At 40.3% G+C, this 24,304-nt stretch overlaps 2 protein-coding genes across 2 annotated transcripts; both read right to left on the reverse strand.

The window, feature by feature from the left end:
• Window positions 1-470: 470 nt before the first annotated feature.
• Window positions 471-3,130, reverse strand: LOC115400309 (uncharacterized). Its single transcript, XM_030108107.1, has 6 exons — window positions 3,080-3,130; window positions 2,655-2,981; window positions 1,902-2,240; window positions 1,708-1,818; window positions 1,596-1,618; window positions 471-1,508 (listed from the first exon to the last, which is right to left on the reverse strand). The coding sequence occupies exons 1-6, from the start codon at window positions 3,120-3,122 to the stop codon at window positions 1,374-1,376; spliced, it is 978 nt and encodes a 325-aa protein (XP_029963967.1). The 5' UTR covers window positions 3,123-3,130; the 3' UTR covers window positions 471-1,373.
• Window positions 3,131-6,417: 3,287 nt separating this feature from the next.
• LOC115400325 (uncharacterized) lies at window positions 6,418-8,160 on the reverse strand. Its single transcript, XM_030108132.1, has 5 exons — window positions 8,112-8,160; window positions 7,687-8,013; window positions 6,933-7,271; window positions 6,665-6,835; window positions 6,418-6,583 (listed from the first exon to the last, which is right to left on the reverse strand). Exons 1-4 carry the CDS (start codon window positions 8,152-8,154, stop codon window positions 6,672-6,674), a joined length of 873 nt encoding a protein of 290 aa, XP_029963992.1. The 5' UTR covers window positions 8,155-8,160; the 3' UTR covers window positions 6,418-6,583; window positions 6,665-6,671.
• Window positions 8,161-24,304: the final 16,144 nt, after the last annotated feature.

The following is a 24,304-nucleotide window of genomic DNA, read 5'->3' on the forward strand; positions in this document are numbered from 1 at the left end:
GTAAAAAACCAAATAATTAAGATGCCAACATTCTATTGCCAGTCAATATAATATGCCAAAATACCTTTTGCAACAGTCAATAATAAATATAGCCAAAGGCAACTTCAACCTATGTGAACTAAATCATACTTTAATAACATTGAACAGTCATGTCCTACATTACGCACCAGAACTGCTGATATCTCCACCTTTTCATAGAAAACATAGAGAAATATATTTTGATACTGATTTGGCAATGGCCAACTGCAAATTTAACAAGCAATGTTCAAGAATGAAAAAATAATAAATAAGTCCTCAACGAGCAAAGACTGCGAGGGTTAAACCTAAGAATTGTGACAATCTCGACTAGTGGTGGAGACAGCGAATGATGACTGAGTCTGCTCTTTAGTTTCACAAGTATCAGAGTTTTATTGTGACAAGAACTAAACCCCACACAACTGCGCCCTCCCCATTTGCGCGCAGGCCTTGTCCCTCCCCAAAAGGTCCCCCTGAGCCACGGTGCTCAAACAAAATGAAAATAAAAGAACACAAACGGTGGCAAACAGCAGACAACAATAAACCAAGACACATGCATAATAAATGGAACACAAACAACCCACACAGAACACATAAACCGGCCCGAAATAGCCCCCAAACACAGTCCCATTTCCCACAATGCCGTGTGGCACAACCCCCAGTTCCAGGAAAGCATCCTTAGCGACCCCCTCCAGTCGCGACAGTATTATTTGATAGAGGGACAGCCTGATCACACGTGGAACAGATGTGCACAGAACACATGCAAGGTGTATTACATGCATTACATTGCACACTGTATTTTTTTTTGCATTCCCACAACATATTTACAATATGTAAACCTGTACAAGGCATCTAAAAAGAACCAATATTTTTTTTTGTGTGGATAGATAGTCTCAAACTGCATGTGCAATCAAGTCTCCTTGAAAAGTAATTTAGGTCATCATCCATCAGATTGAGAAGATACATTTTTATTCAGCGGCAAAAATGTACATCATTGTAGATCTTCTCTTTCTGGGCCGACTGTCTTTTCTCTTTCTACTGGGGTGATTTGTTTTTTTTTTTTTTTTCAAATGGACAAAATTTATTACATGGTGTATAATACATTGAAGTATGAGCCCTTGACTCAGTAGTCCTACAAGCACAAGAAACTCAAATTACGACTTTATTAAAGAAATGTGAGTGAATGTAATCAGTTAATTCCACCCTCGGAAAGTATATATTAGTAGTTCAGTTGTCATCAGCAGGAAAAAAAAGTTACGTCACCATTATTTAGCAGATTGAGTTTTAATCAAGTTATTATTATATTATTATTAATACTGTTTTAAAGTTATCATCATTAGATCATGATTATCAAGTTATCAGTTGTGAACACGAACATCAGTGTAGATCGTGTCTTTCTGAGCCGAGTGTGTGTTTCTTTTGTTTTTGTTTTCTTTGGTGACTTTGCTCTTGCTGAAGGTTGGTGCAGCGTAGGTCAATGAAGCTTCATCCCTCTGAAGAAACAGAAAAATGAACGTTCAAATATGATGATATGTATAGAAGAAAACTGAAAAAGGTTTTACATCATTCTCAGATTTTACCTGCTGATCACTGCTGTCTGGTTCTGTTTTCAACCGAAAATATTAAAGTAAAACAGTTAATTCACAGCGGCACTTGGTGTTAAAACATAGTTATAAAAGAAACGTGTCTTACCACCACTACCGTCCTGCTTCTTTCTGGTCCAAATGAGATAAACTGAAACAGTCACACTGACGGCCAAAGCAACACAGACAATACAAAGAGCTATTTCTGTCTGATTCCAACCTGAGAAAATAAAACATTTAATGATACTGATTATTTGCTTGTTGAAGTGAACCAATTTTACCAGTAAAATATTCTGATCTTACCTTTAATGTCCAGTTTTGCTCCATTTCCAAACATGACCTCTCCACATGCAGCCACAGCACAGTAATAAGTACCAGCATCAGAGGCACTGACCTTCTTAGAGAAGTTATAGAAACATTTCTGTGAAGAGTTTCCACACTCTGCATTGTCTCCATGAGTATAAATGAAACTGGGGTGAGATTGATGTGATCCTGCTCTGAACCAGTGAACTCTGTAATCTTCTGAACATGTTTTGTTCTCAGAGTCAGAGAGGACCGAACACTGCAGAGACACCGACTCTCCTGGATGGACCGCAGCAGACGGAGGAGCTTGAAAGATGCCAGAGATGGAAGATTGGGGTCCTGGGAAGAACACGTGTTAGAAAAAAAATTCAGTAGCTAAATTACTGTGTGAAATAGGAAAATACAACCAAGTAATTGATAATTATCTGATTAAAAAAATATATATAAGTATTTATGGAAGAAAAGAATTACTCAAAAAAATAAATATGACAAGGTTTCAGGAGAAAAAGTAAATAATTCTGTAAATATATTACTGACATATCAATATGCAATCAAGTAAGAAAGTGAATTCAAAGGAAATAGATGTGAGTGAATGAATAATGAATATTTAAACAAGAAAGTATATTTAAGTGAGTCACGACAAACAAAAAAATGTGTAAAGAGAAATGTAATAATTGTAAAAAATCAATATTTAAATCATAGAGTAAATAGACACACTGAAAATAATTTTAACAGAGACAAATAAAACCTTACCTTTAACCATTAGAAACACTCTTCTCACAAAGGTCATTTCAAGGGTTTCAGTTCGGATGCAGTAGTAAAGTCCAGTGTCGCTGATCTGACTTTGATTAATGTAAAGAATAAAAGTTCCAGGTTCTTGTTTGGTTGTAAAATGACGAGTCTGATGAACTCCTTCATAATCAAAGCCATATGTTCCTCCCAAGAATTCCGGCTGGTGACCAGAAATTATTCTGATCCAAAATAAATTTGCTTTGTGTCCAATTTTACGAGGACACGTCAAAGTCACATGTTGTTGCGCAGCAACAGATTTCATCTCAAAGTTCTGATCAGTTGTGCAGCCTGAAAGAAACAAGCAAATTCATCAAGTAGAAAAACACAAATGTTCCTTTATTATTAAATGTTTGCACGATGAATCAGAGATTTACAGAAATACTCACAGCCCACTGCGATCATCAACAGAAAACCAAATATGACAAACATTTTCTGAGAAATCCTCCACTGACTGTGTTTCAATCAGAGCGTTTCCTCTTCTTTTGTAATCTCATAAAGTGGGAGGGTCAGACTTCTCAGCGATCTGATTGGTTTATCGTCACACTGAAGGATGTGATGAGAACAAATGATGGACGACCCCTTCATCAGAGAGCAGATGGAGGAGCTGCTGTACAACATGAGCCACAAGATCTTATCAAACTCATCTGATACATTTCTGACAAGTTAAACAGAGGCAGAGGGTTGAAGCTGTTTATAGAGTCTTTGATGAGGTTTTAAAAAGTCTCTCTCTGCTTTCTGAGTCAAGAAGGAAGAAGAGTTGCTCAGGATATTTCAACAAATTGTAGAATCCTCACAAATACCAGAAGCCCTCACCTTGATGCTTCACAGACAAATTTCCTCTATTCTCTGTCATTGGCTCATCAGTGTCAGCTTTCATAAAATAAGGAGAACTGTGGGAGCAGTGTGAAAGTCTCTGAGAGGAGGGAGTGGTCTGATGATGATGTCCTCAGCCATCCTCTCCACCTGCTGCAGGTCCTTCCTGGTTGGTTTCCACTGTACAGCTGGAGAAGCACACCGTGCAGGAGGAGGTCAGGAGGCTCTCCATAACTGACTCATAGAAATGAATCAGCAGGGGGTGAAGGAGACAAGTTTGTTTAGTCCAGTCTGAGGCTTTAACTGACTGGAGATGTTTGTCAGATATGATGTGGACCCCAAGAGATTTGAATCTTTCCTCCTTCTTCACTTCCTGATCATGCGAGACGAATGTCACAGTCTGATATGATTTCCTTGGTTTCTGTCTTGTTCACATCCTGGTTTTGTTTAAATATCATACTAAGTAATATCGATTGTTTTATTTGTGTGCTGTTCGGTCTTTCTTTCATATCTGCAGTACTATCAGCTGAAACATAAAACGCTTTGTCTTAGAATTTTGACTGTTTCAGCTGATGAGAACTCCCCAACTGTCATTTTTATTTAAAGTGTTTTATTAGCACAAGTCAGTTGATAAAACATTATAGCACATCACTGAATTTGTCTTATTTAACTTTCTCACTTCTTCAGTCTTGCAGACAGTCACTGAAAACTGTCCTGTTTGAAAATGACACCAAAGCGAAACCTTTTTAAAACTCTCACAACTTTTTGAAAATGCTCAAACTCTGTCTGCATGAAAATAGGAAAATGAATCTTTTCAAAAATGCTCCAACTCTGTCTTTGTGTAATTGGGGAAAACACACTTTTCAGAATCACTGCGACTGCTCAGCGGTGAAAAGCACAATGAAACACGGTGGTCAAAATGTGATGTCAGTGCTCTTGTACTTTCCATATAGCAACAGTAACACCAAGTCCTAAATATAAGTACCTTATTTTTGAAAAATGGCACATTACCAACTTCCTGGACTTCAAACAGGGTGTGACAGAAAGAAAAGTCCTCTGCACTTCTTGTTCAAATGCACAACCACAGCAGAGTTTCACTCTTCATTTGCAGAATCTGTTTTTTAACACCTCAGTTGTACATTTCTGTCTCGTAGAGATCGTAGATAATCAGTGATCATCACAGGTGTGCTTCTTTCTTTCTTTCTTTCTTTAATTTTTCCCCTTTTTAGTGACCATCACCAACTTGACAGTGTAGCAGTGTACTGAGTGGCTCTACCTTCAGTGGGTCCAGGAGGGCAGGATCACAGTGTGGCGGTGTGAGGGTGGGGGTTGGGTGACCTTGTTTCTGAGACATCATATCTACCATCACCACATGGATTGGCAGTGCTGACATAAAGCTTTCAAGACAGATACATAGATTAAAACCTTTGACTCAATTTGTAGAAAAGCCCACTGACAAGTCCCTCATTGCAATCACTTGTGCTGCAGCTGGGAGAAAGATGAATTCAAGATGAGATGGAGGTGTTCTGCTGCAGGGAGAGAAATAAGGAAGTAAGGTGGACACCCCTGGTTTAGACCACCGTGAGACAGGTTAGTTTCACTGATGACGTGTTGTTGATGTGTCACTTCAAGTCCACAGGTGTCACTGTCACAGAGCTGATTGAACAAGTCACTGAGATCTTAAGAAAGATTTTAGGTCTTCAAACAACAACACACACAACAGGGTTTATGTGGGACACACAACGGAACTGAAGGATCTTTGATGGGTTCTTTATTCTCTAAGCACGATACGTTAAGAGACCATTTCAGTGACTCCGACAAACGTCTCTGTGACAATGTCACAGTTTTCACTCGGGACGATCTCCAGTAAAAACAGCTTATATGATGAGTTTTACTTTTGAACCTTGAGTTGGATAAAAATTGTGTGTTAATTTGTTTCTTCTACTTGCTATATGTGTTCTTCTCTTCACTTTGTTGACTATGTCTGAAACTGAGTAATACTAAGGTCCAACTTTGTTGTGGTTGTGCTTTTAAACAAGAACATGAGTGCAGAGTTATTTTTCTTCCTGCCTCACCCTCTGGTTTCATTTCAGGAAGTACGTGTGCAGCCTTCTTTTAATGACAGGAGCAGAACTATGATTTAGATTTGGGTTGATTTTGAAGAAATTTAGGGAAACAGAAGTAATTCTACATGGAAGAACGACTGCACTGATAAACCTGCTCACTTTCTGATGTCTTTTCTTTTTAATCTCATGTTTGTCCTGTTTGGTGTTTAATGGCAGCTGTGAACACATGAGGGGAGGTGCTTAAATTAATGATGATGTATGGGACAACTGTTTAATATTTCGTTTGTGCTTACAGCACCCACTGTGTTTGTGTGTGAGCATGTGCCTCTGTGTGTGTGTGTGTGTGTGCGTGTAGGTGTGTGTGTGTGTGTGTGTTTATGACCTTGCTTGAACTGAAAACCCAGGGCAAAATTCTTGTGCAATCTTTCACCTGAACATGCTTCCTCTCCTTCTGAGCAGGTTGATCTTGAGTCTCAGTCGCTCTGTACGTCTCCTTCTGCTGATTTGGGCTCATTCAGTAAATGTAGCAGCAACAGTGATGTTTCGATGCATTTGAGCCTTTTCTTTACAAATAAACAAAGGAAACAAAGTCTAATTCATGACAAAAGTAAATTCCAGTTCTATATGTTCATTGTTAATTGAAATGTTTCATCCAGCAGAAGCTTTTGTTCGAAAAACCTTGTTTCAGATAAAAAAAAGTCAAACATTGAGGACACTGTCACAAACATCAAAGAAGAAAATATAATTGAATAAAAGACTGTAGTTTACAACAAGCAGAATAATATTTATAAGTTCCAGAGAAATTAAAGTTTCTTTTTTCTGTTTTTAGACAAAGCATCAAAACCATCATGATAACAACCTTTTTTTTTTTTGTGTGTAAATTGTCACTCAGTGGTTAAAAAGCCAATCACACTTCTCTCTTTCTGATCGGAGTGTGTTTCCTCTTTCCGCTTTGGTAACTTTTCTCCTGCTGAAGGTTGGTGCAGAATAGATCAATGAAGCTTCATCTGTCTGAGAAAACACAGGAACAAATGTCAAGACAACATGTGATTTCTTTGATTACTTTAAAATCATTTCATTCTGTGACTTTACCTGCTGATCACTGCTGTCTGGTTTTGCTCGAGGTTTTAGACATTCTGCTGTACATGACGACTGTCTTCACGTCGTTATAATCCTTTTTGTCATTCGTCCAAATGAGACAGACTGAAACAATCATAGTTGCAACAAAAGCTGCACCAAGACTGTAAAGGGCTGTGTTGGCTTCTGAACAACAACAAAAAAACAAACATATAACCATCAATTCATGGTGTTCTAAACCAATAAGATACAATAAGCTTTAAAAACTGATGATTGAACTGACCTTTAATGTCCAGTTTTGCTCCATTTCCAAACATGACCTCTCCACATGCAGCCACAGCACAGTAATAAGTACCAGCATCAGAGACACTGACCTTCTTAGAGAAGCTATAGAAACATTTCTGGGAAGAGTTTCCACACTCTGCATTGCCTCCATGAGTATAAATGAAATCGGGGTGAGATTGATGTGATCCTGCTCTGAACCAGTGAACTCTGTAATCTTCTGAACATGTTTTCTTCTCAGAGTCAGAGAGGACCGAACACTGCAGAGACACCGACTCTCCTGGATGGACCGCAGCAGACGGAGGAGCTTGAAAGATGCCAGAGATGGAAGATTGGGGCCCTGGAGGAGCACGTGTTAGAAAAAAAATTCAGGAGCTAAATTACTGAGTGAAACAGAAAAAAATACACCAAGTAATTGATAATTATCTGACTAAAAATTATATAAGAAAATATTTATAGAAGTAAAGAATTACGCAACAAAATAAATATGACAAGGTTTCAGGAGAAAAAGTTAATATTTTTGTGAATATATTACTGATATATAAAGAAGCAATGAAGTAATAAAGTGAATTTAAAGGAAATAGTTGTGAGTAAATGAATAATGAATATTTAAACAACAAACTACATTTAAAAAATGAGTCATGACAAACAAAAATGCGTGTAAAGAAAAATGTAATAATTGTAGAAATCAATATTTAAATCATAGAGTAAATAAACACACTGATAATAATTTTAACAGACAAATAAAACCTTACTTTTAACCTTTAGAAACACTCCTCTCACAAAGGTCATTTCAAGGGTTTCAGTTCCGATGCAGTAGTAAAGTCCAGTGTCGCTGATCTGACTTTGATTAATGTAAAGAATAAAAGTTCCAGGTTCTTGTTTGGTTGTAAAATGACGAGTCTGATGAACTCCTTCATAATCAAAGCCATATGTTCCTCCCAAGAATTCCGGCTGGTGACCAGAAATTATTCTGATCCAAAATAAATTTGCTTTGTGTGGAAATGTACGAGGACACGTCAAAGTCACATTTTGTTGCGCAGCAACAGATTTCATCTCAAAGTTCTGATCAGTTGTGCAGCCTGAAAGAAACAAGCAAATTCATCAAGTTGAAAAACACAAATATTACTTCATTATTAAATGTTTGCACGATGAATCAGAGATTTGTAGAAATACTCACAGCCCACTGCGATCATCAACAGAAAAACAAATATGACAAACATTTTCTGAGAAATCCTCCACTGACTGTGTTTCAATCAGAGCGTCTCCTCTTCTTTTGTAATCTCATAAAGTGGGAGGGTCAGACTTCTCAGCGATCTGATTGGTTTATCGTCACACTGAAGGATGTGATGAGAACAAATCATATCAACATGTTGGACGACCCCTTCATCAGAGCAGATGGAGGAGCTGCTGTACAACATGAGCCACAAGATCTTATCAAACTCATATGATACATTTCTGACAAGTTAAACAGAGGCAGAGGGTTGAAGCTGTTGATAGAGTCTTTGATGAGGTTTTAAAAAGTCTTTCTCTGCTTTCTGAGTCCAGAAGGAAGAAGAGTTGCTCAGGATATTTCAACAGATTGTAGAATCTTCACAAATACCAGAAGCCCTCACCTTGATGCTTCACAGACATATTTCCTTAATTCTCTGTCATTGGCTCATCAGTATTAGCTGTTATAAAATAAGGAGAACTGTGGGAGCAGTGTGAAAGTCTCTGAGAGGAGAGAGTGGTCTGATGATGATGTCCTCAGCCATCCTCTCCACCTGATGCAGGTCCTTCCTGATTGGTTTCCACTGTACAGCTGGAGAAGCACACCGTGCAGGAGGAGGTCAGGAGGCTCTCAATGACTGACTCATAGAAATGAATCAGCAGGGGGTGAAGGAGACAAGTTTGTTTAGTCCAGTCTGAGTCTTTAACTGACTGGAGATGTTTATCAGATATGATGTAGACACCAAGGGATTTGAATCTCTCCACCTTCTTCACTTCCTGATCATGTATTCAGATTGTCAGTCTAATGTGATTTCCTTGGTTTCTGTCTTGTTCACATTCTAGTTTTGTTTAAAGGTGCATTAAGGAGTTTTACAACGTTAAAAAGACTTATTTTCCACCATATATATGTTACACATTTTTAATGATGTGTACAATATGCCCTGACATATTCGTTACAAGTACATCTGACAGCGCTAAATTGTCACTTGAAAGTTGCAGTGCCGGTCTGGCACCAGAATTTTTTGGGGGAGAATTTGAAAGGAATGACGTAATGCGCGCTCCGGCTCCTTGAGTTTTGTTTTGTCCGCCATTACTCCGCCAGATGCTTAGTGAGCAACAACTGAGCAGGAGCTTCCAGAAAGTAAGAAAAGACTGGCTTCTAGCACTGCCACAACTCCAGCACAGACTCCACCAGGTAAAAGAAACTTAAAGGAGCACAGTGCAGTTTGCTCATTTTATGCGAAACACCGACCCCTGCAGGCCTTAGGCGTAACTGTAGCTCAGTGAAAAGCTTGTGTCTGTGGCTTGTGCCCATGTACGTGCACAGAAGAGGGGAACTTCTTCCTCGCTCTTTTAGCAGCGCTCGAGTAAAATGTAAGTTTCTTTTGCCTGGTGGAGTCTGTGCTGGAGTTGTGTCAGTGCTAGAAGCCGGTCTTTTCTTACTTTCTGGAAGCTCCATCCTCAGTACAGTTCAGTTGTTGCTCGCTAAGCATCTGGCAGAGTAATGGCGGACAAAACAAAACTTAAGAATATCAGGCCAGCGGGAGCGCGCATTACGTCAGGCTCAGAGCGATTCGTACCCGAATCACTCATGTTGCTGTGCCTTCAATGCCCTGCACAGGAGAATAGGAGCGACTGCGATCTTGCAAAAATAGCTCTTGCTGCCCATCAGGCAAAGGTGAAAACATGTGTGGGTGTGAATAATTGATAATTTAATATTTAAAACTGCACTGTGCCCCTTTAAATTTTACTTGAGCGCTACTAAATGAGCGAGGAAGGAGTTCCCCTCTTCCGTGCACGTGAGCCACAGGGATGAGTTTTTCACTAAGCTGCATTACGCCCAAGGCCTGCAGGGGGCGCTGTTTCGCATGAAACGTGCAAACTCCTTCATGCACCTTTAAATATCATATTATGAAATATTGATTGTTTTATTTGTGTGCTGTTCAGTTGTTTCAGATCTGTAGTACGATCAGCAAATGTGACGCTGAAACATAAAACACTTTGTCTTCTTAGAAATTTGACAGTTTCAGCTGATGAGAACTCACCAACTGTCATTTTTATTTAAAGTGTTTTATTAGCACAAGTCAGCTGGTAAAACATTACAGCACATCACTGAATTTGTCTTATTTAACTTTCTCACTTTCCAGTCTTGCAGACAGTCACTGAAAACTGTCCTGTTTGAAAATGACACCAAAGCGAAACCTTTTTAAAACTCTCACAACTTTTTGAAAATGCTCAAACTCTGTCTGCATGAAAATAGGAAAATGAATCTTTTCAAAAATGCTCCAACTCTGTCTTTGTGTAAGTGGGGAAAACACACTTTTCAGAATCACTGCGACTGCTCAGCGGTGAAAAGCACAATGAAACACGGTGGTCAAAATGTGATGTCAGTGCTCTTGTACTTTCCATATAGCAACTGTAACACCAAGTCCTAAATATAAGTATCTTATTTTTGAAAAATGGCACATTACCAACTTCCTGGACTTCAAACAGGGTGAGACAGGAAGAAAAGTCCTCTGCACTTCTTGTTCAAATGCACAACCACAGCAGAGTTTCACTCTTCATTTGCAGAATCTGGTTTTTAACACCTCAGTTGTACATTTCCATCTCGTAGAGATCGTAGACAATCAGTGATCATCACAGGTGTGCTTCTTTCTTTAATTTTTCCCCTTTTTAGTGACCATCACCAACTTGACAGTGTAGCAGTGTACTGAGTGGCTCTACCTTCAGTGGGTCCAGGAGGGCAGGATCACAGTGTGGCGGTGTGAGGGTGGGGGTTGGGTGACCTTGTTTCTGAGACATCATATCTACCATCACCACATGGATTGGCAGTGCTGACATAAAGCTTTCAAGACAGATACATAGATTAAAACCTTTGACTCAATTTGTAGAAAAGCCCACTGACAAGTCCCTCATTGCAATCACTTGTGCTGCAGCTGGGAGAAAGATGAATTCAAGATGAGATGGAGGTGTTCTGCTGCAGGGAGAGAAATAAGGAAGTAAGGTGGACACCCCTGGTTTAGACCATCGTGAGACAGGTTAGTTTCACTGATGACGTGTTGTTGATGTGTCACTTCAAGTCCACAGGTGTCACTGTCACAGAGCTGATTGAACAAGTCACTGAGATCTTAAGAAAGATTTTAGGTCTTCAAACAACAACACACACAACAGGGTTTATGTGGGACACACAACGGAACTGAAGGATCTTTGATGGGTTCTTTATTCTCTAAGCACGATACGTTAAGAGACCATTTCAGTGACTCCGACAAACGTCTCTGTGACAATGTCACAGTTTTCACTCGGGACGATCTCCAGTAAAAACAGCTTATATGATGAGTTTTACTTTTGAACCTTGAGTTGGATAAAAATTGTGTGTTAATTTGTTTCTTCTACTTGCTATATGTGTTCTTCTCTTCACTTTGTTGACTATGTCTGAAACTGAGTAATACTAAGGTCCAACTTTGTTGTGGTTGTGCTTTTAAACAAGAACATGAGTGCAGAGTTATTTTTCTTCCTGCCTCACCCTCTGGTTTCATTTCAGGAAGTACGTGTGCAGCCTTCTTTTAATGACAGGAGCAGAACTATGATTTAGATTTGGGTTGATTTTGAAGAAATTTAGGGAAACAGAAGTAATTCTACATGGAAGAACGACTGCACTGATAAACCTGCTCACTTTCTGATGTCTTTTCTTTTTAATCTCATGTTTGTCCTGTTTGGTGTTTAATGGCAGCTGTGAACACATGAGGGGAGGTGCTTAAATTAATGATGATGTATGGGACAACTGTTTAATATTTCGTTTGTGCTTACAGCACCCACTGTGTTTGTGTGTGAGCATGTGCCTCTGTGTGTGTGTGTGTGTGTGCGTGTAGGTGTGTGTGTGTGTGTGTTTATGACCTTGCTTGAACTGAAAACCCAGGTCAAAATTCTTGTGCAATCTTTCATCTGAACATGCTTCCTCTCCTTCTGAGCAGGTTGATCTTGAGTCTCAGTCGCTCTGTACGTCTCCTTCTGCTGATTTGGGCTCATTCAGTAAATGTAGCAGCAACAGTGATGTTTCGATGCATTTGAGCCTTTTCTTTACAAATAAACAAAGGAAACAAAGTCTAATTCATGACAAAAGTAAATTCCAGTTCTATATGTTCATTGTTAATTGAAATGTTTCATCCAGCAGAAGCTTTTGTTCGAAAAACCTTGTTTCAGATAAAAAAAAGTCAAACATTGAGGACACTGTCACAAACATCAAAGAAGAAAATATAATTGAATAAAAGACTGTAGTTTACAACAAGCAGAATAATATTTATAAGTTCCAGAGAAATTAAAGTTTCTTTTTTCTGTTTTTAGACAAAGCATCAAAACCATCATGATAACAACCTTTTTTTTTTTTTTGTGTAAATTGTCACTCAGTGGTTAAAAAGCCAATCACACTTCTCTCTTTCTGATCGGAGTGTGTTTCCTCTTTCCGCTTTGGTAACTTTTCTCCTGCTGAAGGTTGGTGCAGAATAGATCAATGAAGCTTCATCTGTCTGAGAAAACACAGGAACAAATGTCAAGACAACATGTGATTTCTTTGATTACTTTAAAATCATTTCATTCTGTGACTTTACCTGCTGATCACTGCTGTCTGGTTTTGCTCGCAGTTTTAGGCATTCTGCTGTACATGACGACTGTCTTCACGTCGTTACAATCCTTTTTCTCATTCGTCCAAATGAGACAGACTGAAACAATCATAGTTGCAACATAAGCTGCACCAAGACTGTAAAGGGCTGTGTTGGCTTCTGAACAACAACAAAAAAACAAACATATAACCATCAATTCATGGTGTTCTAAACCAATAAGATACAATAAGCTTTAAAAACTGATGATTGAACTGACCTTTAATGTCCAGTTTTGCTCCATTTCCAAACATGACCTCTCCACATGCAGCCACAGCACAGTAATAAGTACCAGCATCAGAGACACTGACCTTCTTAGAGAAGCTATAGAAACATTTCTGGGAAGAGTTTCCACACTCTGCATTGCCTCCATGAGTATAAATGAAATCGGGGTGAGATTGATGTGATCCTGCTCTGAACCAGTGAACTCTGTAATCTTCTGAACATGTTTTCTTCTCAGAGTCAGAGAGGACCGAACACTGCAGAGACACCGACTCTCCTGGATGGACCGCAGCAGACGGAGGAGCTTGAAAGATGCCAGAGATGGAAGATTGGGGCCCTGGAGGAGCACGTGTTAGAAAAAAAATTCAGGAGCTAAATTACTGAGTGAAACAGAAAAAAATACACCAAGTAATTGATAATTATCTGACTAAAAATTATATAAGAAAATATTTATAGAAGTAAAGAATTACGCAACAAAATAAATATGACAAGGTTTCAGGAGAAAAAGTTAATATTTTTGTGAATATATTACTGATATATAAAGAAGCAATGAAGTAATAAAGTGAATTTAAAGGAAATAGTTGTGAGTAAATGAATAATGAATATTTAAACAACAAACTACATTTAAAAAATGAGTCATGACAAACAAAAATGCGTGTAAAGAAAAATGTAATAATTGTAGAAATCAATATTTAAATCATAGAGTAAATAAACACACTGATAATAATTTTAACAGACAAATAAAACCTTACTTTTAACCTTTAGAAACACTCCTCTCACAAAGGTCATTTCAAGGGTTTCAGTTCCGATGCAGTAGTAAAGTCCAGTGTCGCTGATCTGACTTTGATTAATGTAAAGAATAAAAGTTCCAGGTTCTTGTTTGGTTGTAAAATGACGAGTCTGATGAACTCCTTCATAATCAAAGCCATATGTTCCTCCCAAGAATTCCGGCTGGTGACCAGAAATTATTCTGATCCAAAATAAATTTGCTTTGTGTGGAAATGTACGAGGACACGTCAAAGTCACATTTTGTTGCGCAGCAACAGATTTCATCTCAAAGTTCTGATCAGTTGTGCAGCCTGAAAGAAACAAGCAAATTCATCAAGTTGAAAAACACAAATATTACTTCATTATTAAATGTTTGCACGATGAATCAGAGATTTGTAGAAATACTCACAGCCCACTGCGATCATCAACAGAAAAACAAATATGACAAACATTTTCTGAGAAATCCTCCACTGACTGTGTTTCAATCAGAGCGTCTCCTCTTCTTTTGTAATCTCATAAAGTGGGAGGGTCAGACTTCTCAGCGATCTGATTGGTTTATCGTCACACTGAAGGATGTGATGAGAACAAATCATATCAACATGTTGGACGACCCCTTCATCAGAGCAGATGGAGGAGCTGCTGTACAACATGAGCCACAAGATCTTATCAAACTCATATGATACATTTCTGACAAGTTAAACAGAGGCAGAGGGTTGAAGCTGTTGATAGAGTCTTTGATGAGGTTTTAAAAAGTCTTTCTCTGCTTTCTGAGTCCAGAAGGAAGAAGAGTTGCTCAGGATATTTCAACAGATTGTAGAATCTTCACAAATACCAGAAGCCCTCACCTTGATGCTTCACAGACATATTTCCTTAATTCTCTGTCATTGGCTCATCAGTATTAGCTGTTATAAAATAAGGAGAACTGTGGGAGCAGTGTGAAAGTCTCTGAGAGGAGAGAGTGGTCTGATGATGATGTCCTCAGCCATCCTCTCCACCTGATGCAGGTCCTTCCTGATTGGTTTCCACTGTACAGCTGGAGAAGCACACCGTGCAGGAGGAGGTCAGGAGGCTCTCAATGACTGACTCATAGAAATGAATCAGCAGGGGGTGAAGGAGACAAGTTTGTTTAGTCCAGTCTGAGTCTTTAACTGACTGGAGATGTTTATCAGATATGATGTAGACACCAAGGGATTTGAATCTCTCCACCTTCTTCACTTCCTGATCATGTATTCAGATTGTCAGTCTAATGTGATTTCCTTGGTTTCTGTCTTGTTCACATTCTAGTTTTGTTTAAAGGTGCATTAAGGAGTTTTACAACGTTAAAAAGACTTATTTTCCACCATATATATGTTACACATTTTTAATGATGTGTACAATATGCCCTGACATATTCGTTACAAGTACATCTGACAGCGCTAAATTGTCACTTGAAAGTTGCAGTGCCGGTCTGGCACCAGAATTTTTTGGGGGAGAATTTGAAAGGAATGACGTAATGCGCGCTCCGGCTCCTTGAGTTTTGTTTTGTCCGCCATTACTCCGCCAGATGCTTAGTGAGCAACAACTGAGCAGGAGCTTCCAGAAAGTAAGAAAAGACTGGCTTCTAGCACTGCCACAACTCCAGCACAGACTCCACCAGGTAAAAGAAACTTAAAGGAGCACAGTGCAGTTTGCTCATTTTATGCGAAACACCGACCCCTGCAGGCCTTAGGCGTAACTGTAGCTCAGTGAAAAGCTTGTGTCTGTGGCTTGTGCCCATGTACGTGCACAGAAGAGGGGAACTTCTTCCTCGCTCTTTTAGCAGCGCTCGAGTAAAATGTAAGTTTCTTTTGCCTGGTGGAGTCTGTCCTGGAGTTGTGTCAGTGCTAGAAGCCGGTCTTTTCTTACTTTCTGGAAGCTCCATCCTCAGTACAGTTCAGTTGTTGCTCGCTAAGCATCTGGCAGAGTAATGGCGGACAAAACAAAACTTAAGAATATCAGGCCAGCGGGAGCGCGCATTACGTCAGGCTCAGAGCGATTCGTACCCGAATCACTCATGTTGCTGTGCCTTCAGTGCCCTGCACAGGAGAATAGGAGCGACTGCGATCTTGCAAAAATAGCTCTTGCTGCCCATCAGGCAAAGGTGAAAACATGTGTGGGTGTGAATAATTGATAATTTAATATTTAAAACTGCACTGTGCCCCTTTAAATTTTACTTGAGCGCTACTAAATGAGCGAGGAAGGAGTTCCCCTCTTCCGTGCACGTGAGCCACAGGGATGAGTTTTTCACTAAGCTGCATTACGCCCAAGGCCTGCAGGGGGCGCTGTTTCGCATGAAACGTGCAAACTCCTTCATGCACCTTTAAATATCATATTATGAAATATTGATTGTTTTATTTGTGTGCTGTTCAGTTGTTTCAGATCTGTAGTACGATCAGCAAATGTGACGCTGAAACATAAAACACTTTGTCTTCTTAGAAATTTGACAGTTTCAGCTGATGAGAACTCACCAACTGTCATTTTTATTTAAAGTGTTTTATTAGCACAAGTCAGCTGGTAAAACATTACAGCACATCACTGAATTTGTCTTATTTAACTTTCTCACTTCTTCAGTCTTGCAGACAGTCACTGAAAACTGTCCTGTTTGAAAATGACACCAAAGCGAAACCTTTTTAAAACTCTCACAACTTTTTGAAAATGCTCAAACTCTGTCTGCATGAAAATAGGAAAATGAATCTTTTCAAAAATGCTCCAACTCTGTCTTTGTGTAAGTGGGGAAAACACACTTTTCAGAATCACTGCGTCTGCTCAGCGGTGAAAAGCACAATGAACCAAGGCCGTCAAAATGTGATGTCAGTGCTCTTGTACTTTCCATATAGCAACTGTAACACCAAGTCCTAAATATAAGTATCTTATTTTTGAAAAATGGCACATTACCAACTTCCTGGACTTCAAACAGGGTATGACAGAAAGAAAAGTCCTCTGCACTTCTTGTTCAAATGCACAACCACAGCAGAGTTTCACTCTTCATTTGCAGAATCTGGTTTTTAACACCTCAGTTGTACATTTCCATCTCGTAGAGATCGTAGACAATCAGTGATCATCACAGGTGTGCTTCTTTCTTTAATTTTTCCCCTTTTTAGTGACCATCACCAACTTGACAGTGTAGCAGTGTACTGAGTGGCTCTACCTTCAGTGGGTCCAGGAGGGCAGGATCACAGTGTGGCGGTGTGAGGGTGGGGGTTAGGTGACCTTGTTTCTGAGACATCACATCGACCATCACCACATGGATTGGCAGTGCTGACATAAAGCTTTCAAGACAGATACATAGATTAAAACCTTTGACTCAATTTGTAGAAAAGCCCACTGACAAGTCCCTCATTGCAATCACTTGTGCTGCAGCTGGGAGAAAGATGAATTCAAGATGAGATGGAGGTGTTCTGCTGCAGGGAGAGAAATAAGGAAGTAAGGTGGACACCCCTGGTTTAGACCACCGTGAGACAGGTTAGTTTCACTGATGACGTGTTGTTGATGTGTCACTTCAAGTCCACAGGTGTCACTGTCACAGAGCTGATTGAACAAGTCACTGAGATCTTAAGAAAGATTTTAGGTCCTCAAACAGCAACACACACAACAGGGTTTATGTGGGACACACAACGGAACTGATGGATCTTTGATGGGTTCTTTATTCTCTAAGCACGATACGTTAAGAGACCATTTCAGTGACTCCGACAAACATCTCTGTGACAATGTCACAGTTTTCACTCGGGACGATCTCCAGTAAAAACAGCTTATACGATGAGTTTTACTTTTGAATCTTGAGTTGGATAAAAATTGTGTGTTAATTTGTTTCTTCTACTTGCTATATGTGTTCTTCTCTTCACATTGTTGACTATGTCTGAAACTGAGTAATACTAAGGTCCAACTTTGTTGTGGTTGTGCTTTTAAACAAGAACATGAGTGCAGAGTTATTTTTCTTCCTGCCTCACCCTTTGGTTTCATTTTGTTGTGGAATTTTTGGTGCATCAGAGCCAAAGATGACGAGTCAAGGTGTTGACGCTGCACAAGGAGGATTTATTGAGGATTGCAGAGGAAGCACACACAAATCAGCTGATTGAGAGCAAGGCTGTTGCTCCGAGGAGAATCCAACCCAACTCTGGCATGACTTCCGGCCATGCCATCTCATATAGCTAGATCTCACGAGACTAGCAGACGCTGTTTCCAAGTGACTTCAGACAAAACAGAGCAGCCTTCACACTGTGTTCCTGAGAACTTTGAAAACAAAGCATTATTCCACATCAATCCCTCCTGTTGTTAAATTTCAATTTAAACAAAACCAGACACAAAATAAATTCGAATTTTAACAATAATCTAACTCACTATCGGAAACAGTAAAGCCAGACAAAGTAAAACCACTTTTCATTTGTGTCACACGTCAATATTAATGTTTCCCATAAACATCAATAAGATCAGTTCCTCCAAGTGCATCGTCATTTTTATTTTATATGTCCTAAGTTACCTATGTTTCAACGACCATTTCCAACTGATCCACTGTCACAGAAACACCAAGCAGCACTCAGTCATGGATGCACAATTTAAACAAATCAGCATACCATGGGACAGTGACAGCTGGAAATACCTTCATGCCAAACAACAATCCTGGTCCAGGCCGATCAACCAGGAAGGCAAAAGACAATCAGTGGCCGCGATGTGTCCAATCAAGCTAAACTAAGAAAAGAAAGAAAAACCATTAAAATCAGCAAAAACATTGAACACCACCATAAAACACTGAACATCTGGTCGTTCTCAAAGTCAGTCATCAATGTCAATGTTAGTTTGTTAGTAAGTTAGTTTGTCAGCCGTAACACAGTCATAGTCACATTCACACATATTCAATTGAGCAGATATTTCAAAGGTAAATTAAAACCACAGAACATGGCTTCACACCCCGACCCCCCTGCTGACAGGCACTCTGTGCTTTATTCACCAGCAGCAGAATGTGACGCATGTACTACGCATCCGTCGCCCCGAACCAAAACCTGCTGCAGTGATAATCTCTGCTGGAGCATCAGCTGCTCACAGACTATTTAGGAGCCCAGGAACCCAGTCAGGAGTCTGCAAGAGAAATTAGCATCAGGGTAAAACCGTGATCCATGTGTCCAAACCAGAATACCTGTAGAGAACCGTCCCTTCTCTTGGAATAGAGATGACAGGGCGGTCCGTAGCCAGGTAATCCCAGACCAGAGGCTGATGTTTAGTCTTCTTCCAGATGTTAACCCTCACGTGACATTGTCTCTGTTCACTCCAGTCCTGCAGAAACATCCTTGTGTGGTTGTTTCGAACACAGAGTCTACAGCTGAAACCAAAAATCCAGTGACGACAGCATTCTGCCAGACCTAGAAAAGACAACGTCTCTTCTTTTAGTCTGTAGCGGCAGATTAGACCACAGTTCAGGTCTTCCCGAAGACCAGGACCGGTTCTTCTCCTCCAGATCCTCTCCTCCAGAACGTGTCCAAGGAACGTCACTTTCAGCTGCAGCTGGGCTCAGGATGCTCGGTGGCCTCCCTCAGGGAGACGGTTCAGGAGTAGAACAGTGTCAGGCTCTTCAAGCTTCCTTCAACCTTTTGGTGTGAAAACATCAACCTCATACTGTATCAGAGTTCCACCTGACAGGTCCAGATCCAGATCCCCTCACTGCCGATGCACAAACTCCCAGACTAGAGACAAAGTCCTGGGCCAAATGTGAAGCACTATTTACGTCTTTAGGTGAATGCAGGTAAATATTGCCTTTCAGGATCCAATCTGAGTGAAAATAATGCAGCAGACAGGTCAGACAGGTCAACGACTGGACAGCAGCATGAGTCAGAGGTCCAAAAGACAAAATGATTTTAAAATCAGTAGATTTTGAAGTAGTAGATAGTACAGTTCAGTTGATTTCTATAAAATCTTGGAAAAATGTCCACCCATCAGGTCCTCTTCATCTTGGTGTAAAAAGAGTCGATACTAAACATCACTGAATCATTCAATGACTTCATAAAATATTCAATACCTCCCATGACTTCTGGACAAACATTCTATTGTCTATCTCTAGCAGTTAGACATTTAGCTCCAGTGTGATTCTGTGAGATTTAGTCGATGCTAAATCTGAGTAATCTCTTTATAGTTAGTCCACAAATTCTCCAATTAAATCAAATAAAGGTGCAAATGTAATTCATTTCAGTAGATTTCAAAGTTAGGAATGTAGATTCATAGACAGTAACAAATTCTTGTAGCACAGTCATGTAAAAACATTGTCATGCTAGTTTTGTTATGTCGAAGGGGAAGGTCGAGATAAACCTCTCGCTTCTGTCTCCCCCTCCACTCAGTTTGAAAACCCGGAATGTGACCTCCAAGTTATTTCATTGAAACTGTATTGGAACAAATTCATTTAATTAATTCACTTCAATTCTTCACCCAATTGAGCAATTGGTTGATAATTAAACCCACTAAAACTAGAAGCTCCACACCCTGTGTTCAGGTTACAGTGATGTGGGGGAGAAGTGACCATCATGGAGGCTTCCTGCTGCCTGTGGTTCAGTCTGATCAGGACTGTTCAGCCCGTCGACCCACTGATATCTTCCTAGTGACTTATAAAACAAACAAAACACATAATTCATTCAAAAGCTAAAAAAGTAAGGAATTTAAAACTTTTTAAAGTCTAATCTCTCTTCCCCCCAGTGTGTGTGTGTTCATGGCCTGACCTTGTCGCGGTCATGCTGCCTCATATTTTTCATCACGTTGCGGTACGCCGTTATCACGTCCGATGTTTTCACGTCGTAATCAAACCCACCGCCTCCACAGCCTCCTCCCAGCCAGCCACCCAGCCACCAGGAGCAGCCGTCTCCAAGAATGTGTCCACTGCTTTCGCAGTCACAACATCTCCCCTCCTGTATGGAAAGTCTCAGCAGAACAGAAGAACAGAGAATCACCACACATGTCATCATCATAGAAAAACCAATTTTCTCGCTAAAATCTGAGTTTCGTCACTCCTGTGTGTGTGTGTGTGTGTGTGTGTGTGTGTGTGTGTGTGTGTGTGTGTGTGTGTGTGTGTGTGTGTGTGTGTGTGTGTGTGTGTGTGTGTGTGTGTGTGTGTGTGTGTGTGTGTGTGTGTGTGTGTGTGTATGTCTGCACTTCCCGCTGCTGACCGAGCTTCTCCCTCCCGGTTGGCTGGTGCAGTGCAGCTGGCCGTGAGGATCGGGGCTGTGGATCGGAGCGGCGAGTGCCTGTACAGGACTTTATAACAAAACAAACACTCAAGAGAGAAAAACATATTAGTATATTATCATATTTGTCTATCAAACAATGTGACTGGTGGACCTTCGTCCTCATTCTCTCACTAGTGCTGATATTTTCTCTGGATTGTTTTCTGTTCAGGGTCCTTGGCTCCTCAGCAGTCTGATAAGAACCACTGAAAGAACTGCTTTCTTCAGCTCACTTTGGAGGGTTTAAAATAGTGTGGAAATTTTGTCAAAGAAAATAGACTGCCTCTCAAATTCAGCAAATTCAGGTTGTCTTTTCTCTTTAACACAATCATGAATAATCATCCTGAGAGTTTGACCTCAGGGAACCATCCTCAAACCTGTCAATGGCTCAAGCAGTGACCTCTGACCCTGCACACAGCTGGCAGTCTTGGAGAAATCAGTTTTCTCTCAAACAGGCCTGAATCACATGCTCTACAGCATTATCCAGGAAACGGTTCACAGGTGGAACTTCTGGCCTCTGCCCACCTACTGAAGATGGAAAAGAAAAGAAACTTATTTTGACAAACTTCCAGAGGCAGAGGTTTCTGAAATTTTAGCACTCAAGTACAAATACTGCTACATTGATTAATGCTCAATGACCCGTAAAAGTACCAGTATCAGAAAATACTTATGAGTGCAAAGCATGTCTCTAGACAAACTGCTCAAAGTATTGTTACTTTTAACCAATGGATGTTTTGTGTTGTCAGTAGCAGATATCTTATTTGATTCATCTGATAAAATACTGCATTCAAAGTTTATTCCTCAGAGGAATAATGAAAAACTATGCCAAGACAGCTTGTCTTGTGACCAAATGTAGATATAAGCAGGAATCTATTTCTATTGTATTCCCTCTCTTTAGGAAAAAGTTACTGTTTTTCCTTTATTTTGGTTTAATCTGCAGTTGAATTTGATTTTTAGATAAATCAATTTTTAAGATTGCAGAGTGAATCTCTCTCAGAGAACCAATCATCAATCACATAATAGATTAATCAACCCCGTCGTGATCAGACAGGCTGTTAGATTGAAAAATTTGAATATAAATTCAAATCTTGGGTGTCCACGGTAGACTTGAGGTTAAAAATAGTGGAGTAGATTACATGTTCAACAAGCAAATTTGTTGACTCATTGATGGATTCCTTATTTTAAACATGTAAAAAACAGGAAACAAAACAAACAGGTTGAAAACCTTCCCTTTGGTTAAAACCCTGCTTATTTTTCTTAACTTCCTGTTCTTCCTCCCTGTTCATCAAACCCTTCATCTCTTCACTTCACTCTGCCGCTCTCTCTATCTCTCTCTCTGCCTGTCTTTCTCTCTGCCCTGTCTCTCTCTCTGTCTCTCTCTCTCTCTCTCTCTGTTGTCTCTCTCTCTCTCTGTCTCTCTCACCCTGCCTGTCTCTCTCTCTGTCTCTCTGTTCTGTCTCTCTCTCCCTGCCTGTCTCTCTGTTCTGTCTCTCTCTACCTGCTCTGCCTCTCTCCCTCTCTGTCTCTCTCTCTGTCTCTCTCTACCTGCTCTGCCTCTCTCTCTCTGCCTCTCTCTCTCTGTCTCTCTCACCCTGCCTGTCTCTCTCTCTTCAGCATTTCTATCCTCACACTTCTCTTCAACAACCGGTTTTGTGGCACGAGTGACGAGTCGCAATCCGTGTTTTACACAGAACCAGCAAATCAAAACCACCATGCATTAAAGTAAACTTTAATTCTCTCGGTGTTCTCAGATCACTCGGTTGTCTGCGTAACCAGCCAGAAATCATCGCTCGGGCCGGAGATTGTGACTCTTCTAAACATTCCAATATCTTGGTCCTGCCGACCACCCCGACCGGTGTGAACTTATCGAATAGTTGCTGAAAACTTTCAATGGGATCAGACCACGCCGTGCTGTTCTACTTCCTGTCTCTTCTTTTCCTATGTTTAACACTTTGGTGTTTACCAAACGTTTAGCACAAACAATAACTGCACACAAAACAGCAACACAAACAACAACACATGTCCTCTACAAACCTAAACAACCTCCCAGCATCATGACCTTCTTCTTTATTTACCCCCTTTTCTTTTAACGTGAAAGAGAGAGTCAGAGTCGTGAGGTGTGACCTGCAGAATCACACTCACCCAGTTTTCAAAAAGTTTCACCAGTAGAAACTTCCACACGCGACGCCACCCACAGTTGCAACAGTGCAGGTCAGCCCGTTAGGGAAATCATCAACCCTTCTGTTACATGCACCAGGCCCGCCCTGGTGAAGAGGCTATATTAAGATACCCCCCAAGCTCTGCGGTGCGTCAATCTCGGATCGGATCCAATCCGAGTGAAAACAAAGTCGCTTCAGGGACTCAGCCCTTCCACGCCAGTGGCCCCCAGGGCCGTCCAGACTCCAAGTCTAGAAACTCTTCCTAAGCTCTCTCAGCCACAGTTCCAAGTTAGAATTAAATTATTATTACAACACAATTGTTACTAATCATTAGCAATTGATTGAGAAGAATCAATCAAAAATTTAGGGACATCTTTGGCTCTTTATGTTTAGAAATTTGCTTTTACAATTCCAATCAACTATGAAATAGTTCTTTTATCTAGTCAAACATCCCCACAGGTAAGGCATTACTTCCTGAGTTAAATATTTAACAGAGGAAACATTTGCACTTACCTCGTTTATGTTGTATTTAGATCCCGGACGAGCCCCCAAACTGTTGTGGAATTTTTGGTGCATCAGAGCCAAAGATGACGAGTCAAGGTGTTGACGCTGCACAAGGAGGATTTATTGAGGATTGCAGAGGAAGCACACACAAATCAGCTGATTGAGAGCAAGGCTGTTGCTCCGAGGAGAATCCAACCCAACTCTGGCATGACTTCCGGCCATGCCAGGTCATATAGCTAGATCTCACGAGACTAGCAGACGCTGTTTCCAAGTGACTTCAGACAAAACAGAGCGGCCTTCACACTGTGTTCCTGAGAACTTTGAAAACAAAGCATTATTCCACATCACATTTCAGGAAGTACGTGTGCAGCCTTCTTTTAATGACAGGAGCAGAACTATGATTTAATTTTGGGTTGATTTTGAAGCAATTTAGGGAAACAGAAGTAATTCTACATGGAAGAACGACTGCACTGATAAACCTGCTCACTTTCTGATGTCTTTTATTTTTAATCTCATGTTTGTCCTGTTTGGTGTTTAATGGTAGCTGTGAACACATGAGGGGAGGTGCTTAAACTAATGATGATGTATGGGACAACTGTTTAATATTTCGTTTGTGCTTACAGCACCCACTGTGTTTGT

Source organism: Salarias fasciatus, chromosome 2, assembly GCF_902148845.1.
Source record: "Salarias fasciatus chromosome 2, fSalaFa1.1, whole genome shotgun sequence".
Classification (NCBI taxonomy): Eukaryota; Metazoa; Chordata; class Actinopteri; order Blenniiformes; family Blenniidae; genus Salarias; species Salarias fasciatus.

Excerpts from the sequence above, each read along its gene's own strand:
- LOC115400325 (XM_030108132.1), bottom strand. The coding sequence starts at position 8,154 with ATGTTTGTCATATTTGTTTTTCTGTTGATGATCGCAGTGGGCT. Across the intron at positions 8,014-8,111 it reads GTTGATGATCGCAGTGGGCT|GCTGCACAACTGATCAGAAC; the intron begins GTGAGTATTTCT and ends TGTTTCTTTCAG. Across the intron at positions 6,836-6,932 it reads AGCAAAACTGGACATTAAAG|AAGCCAACACAGCCCTTTAC; the intron begins GTCAGTTCAATC and ends GTTGTTGTTCAG.
- LOC115400309 (XM_030108107.1), bottom strand. The coding sequence starts at position 3,122 with ATGTTTGTCATATTTGGTTTTCTGTTGATGATCGCAGTGGGCT. Across the intron at positions 2,982-3,079 it reads GTTGATGATCGCAGTGGGCT|GCTGCACAACTGATCAGAAC; the intron begins GTGAGTATTTCT and ends TGTTTCTTTCAG. Across the intron at positions 1,509-1,595 it reads CAGACAGCAGTGATCAGCAG|AGGGATGAAGCTTCATTGAC; the intron begins GTAAAATCTGAG and ends CTGTTTCTTCAG.